Below are 3,026 nucleotides of genomic sequence, written 5' to 3' on the forward strand. Positions count from 1 at the left end.
GGACTCCTTGGGTAGCTAGGGGGCTCGTTTGGTTGTCTCAGCAACTCATTGGGTAGCTTTGGAACTCCTTGGGTAGCTCAGGAACTCCTTGGGTAGCTCAGGGACTCCTTGGGTAGCTCAGCGACTCATTAGGTAGCTCAGGGACTTGTTGGGTTGCTCAGGGACTCGTTAGGTATCTCAGGGACTCCTTGGGTTGCTCAGAGACTCCTTGGGTAGCTCAGAGATTTGTTGGGTACCTCGGGGGCTTGTTGGGTAGCTCAAGGACTCGATATGTAGCTCAGGGACACGTTGGGTAGCTCAGGGACTTGTTGAATATCTCAGGGACTCCTTGGATAGCTCAGGGACTCTTTGGGTAGCTCATTTTAGTAGGTAAAGCTGTGATTGTCTTGTTTCCTTTCTGTAGGCAAAGAAGTACGCCATGGAGCAGAGCATCAAGAGCGTGTTGGTCAAACAGACTCTTGTGCAGCAGCCGTTTAGCAGCCTTCAGGTACCTCATAGAGAACCCATCATCACAGCCAGGATTACGTGACTCTGACTTGAGGATTAGGATCAATAGTCTTTCTGTGGACTTAATATTTTGTGTCTTCGTGTCCCAGATGGCGCCTCTGACGATGAGTATGGGCGACGCACTGTCTCCTCTGCAGTCTGTGAGTATCGTCCTTATTCACAGTTTCTGCTGCTCAGTAAAAACCTTCAGTCGTTGAATGGATTTTGTAAAATCCCTTAAATGTTTTTAAAAATCATTAAATTTTAAATTCAGTGGCAATAAATGTTTTTATTAGTTTTTAAGAAACATAAGGTGAGATGAGCCTCATTCTTTACATGAGCGTTACTTCACAGTAACACGTACAACAGGTCAGGAACAGATTCTGGTCAGTCAAGGTACATTTATCAGAAGATCATGTCTTGAAGGACATCCTGAAGAGGCAGATGTAGAAACATCCAGAAGAGACAGATGTAGAGACGTCCTGAAGGGACAGACGAAGAAACATCCAGAAGGGACAGACATAGAGATGTCCTAAAGGAACAGACGTCATGTCCCGAGCAGGGACCAAATGGTTAACCATGCTGAGAGACAAGGAGTTTATGCAGTGTTTGCCCTACCATTATCCAAGGTCCAAGGAGGGCACCCCGCCCTGTCAATAGAGCCGAGCACCCTGCCTACTGAAATGTGCCCCCACCCCCCACCCCATCGACAACTGCCGGCGCCAACGTAGCGCTTCACAGATGTTTCTAAGGAGAGGAGCGCCCTGCCAAGGCAAGTGACCTCAGGGAAACGCTGTTATGGCTACAGCTGTTGACGGTCAGGGTGGTGAATGATTTTTCAGTGTTTTTAAAAAAAGAGCTGAAATTGTCGGCATATGGAAAGGCAGGCCAGTGTTGTGCTGAAGAGCGATGCTTTGGCTGCTGCAGAAGTGTGCTCATCCTGTCTGAGCATTGGTGTGAGTTGCTATTTTTGCTGCTTCAGTTCTTGTTGGGAAACAATGTGAACTCTGAAAAACAACTAAGACTGTAGCAAAGCTGAGTATCTGTTTAATGTTTGTTTTCCCAAAAAAACATCAGGATGTTTTTTCCAAGAGAATGTTAGTTTGATGTTTTCAAATATTTTTTTTACATGGGATTATAGCAAAGTAAACAAGGTGAGGGTCTGTGGACTACCTAGTTACATGATTGATTTATTACCCAGGGAATATTAATGATGGCACACAGCAGCTTTGTGTTTAATCAAAACAATTTTTAACCTCACAGAGAATCGATAAACTACGGAGCCTTGTAAGGTCTGTCTGATAATTATGTGGACGTTTGTGGTAAAATGTCACTTCCTATTTTCTCTGTTGGTAGCTTGAGTAATTTGTTTGCTCAAGGAGTCTTTTGTTTTTCTGGATTTATCTATCTTTTTCACAGTTCTACAATCAAGTACACAAACACCCTCAGTACAATTGTTTTTCTATTGTTGGATGTGCTTGAAACACCTTTTATCTTTCAATACCTCTTAGTTTTTATTGGTGTATTTGGGATCTGCTAGCTATTGCTAGCGTTAGCTTAGCATGGCTTCTGGTTGTCTCCTGACTTCCTCTGTTGTCTCTTTTTTCATTCAACCTTTATTTATACAGGTTAGTCTCATTGAGCCTAATTTGCCTTGCAGGTAGCTAAGGCAAAGCGGAAGGCTTTTGATGAGTTATATGGGAGGCTGGATTCTAAAGAGGGCGAGAAGGACTTGTACCGATTGGCGAGACAGAGGGACCAGGCTGGAAAGGATGTGCAGCATGTTAGGCTTGTTAATGTAATGATAGGAATGGTATTGTTCTAACAAGTGAGGAGAGTTTGGTAGGAGGATGGAAGGAGTAATTTGAGGAGCTAATGAATGAAGAGAATGAAAGAGACAGAAGAGTAGAGGTCATAGAAACTGTGGACCAGGAAGTAGCAAAGATTAGTGAGGGGGAAGTCTGGAAAGCTCTGAAAAGAATGAAAAAGGAAAAGGCAGAAGGACCTGATCACATTCCAGTGGAGGTTTCCACTATTGCCAGCCACCCGGGCTCCGTCGACCCGGCTCTCTACGGAGAGAGAACTCTTTGAGAGCTTAGTTCCTGAGCCTGGTTCTGCTAAAGGTTTCTTCCTCATGAGGGAGTTTTTCCTTTTCACTGTCGCCTCATGCTTGCTCAAGATGAGAGTTATGTGATGGAGTTAAACTCAAAGCAGTCTGCTCCTCACATACTGTATATAATGTTAACTTGCTTTTTATGTATATGAATATCCTGATGCATGCTCAATAATCCAGGTAGAAAAATCTAAAAAAGTTAAATCTGGTCCTCTGGACATTCAAAAAAAACAAAACAAAGCAAATCAACAAAAAATGTAGAAACGTTTCGTCTCTCATCCTGAGGACTTCCTCAGTCTGAGGAGCTGTTTTCAGCTCAGTCTCTTAAATAGCACCTTCTCAGAGTGGATCAACCAGTTTTGCTGCTGACAACCAAAACCAGCTGATCACATGCTCAAGAAGGACCATCAGCCTAACAATGGATCAT

General features: G+C 43.7%; 1 protein-coding gene across 1 annotated transcript in view; it reads left to right on the top strand.

Moving 5' to 3' along the window:
• puf60a (poly-U binding splicing factor a) overlaps nt 1–3,026 on the top strand; it is a 41,694-nt gene that overhangs the window by 3,936 nt on the left and 34,732 nt on the right. Inside the window, exons 3-4 of the mRNA XM_037681955.1 lie at nt 404–487; nt 597–647. Coding sequence (XP_037537883.1) covers nt 404–487; nt 597–647 — 135 coding nt within the window. The remainder of the gene's footprint in view (nt 1–403; nt 488–596; nt 648–3,026) is intronic.

The sequence above is a fragment of the Nematolebias whitei genome, chromosome 9 (assembly GCF_014905685.2).
Source record: "Nematolebias whitei isolate Nwh7 chromosome 9, NemWhi1, whole genome shotgun sequence".
NCBI classification, from domain to species: domain Eukaryota; kingdom Metazoa; phylum Chordata; class Actinopteri; order Cyprinodontiformes; family Rivulidae; genus Nematolebias; species Nematolebias whitei.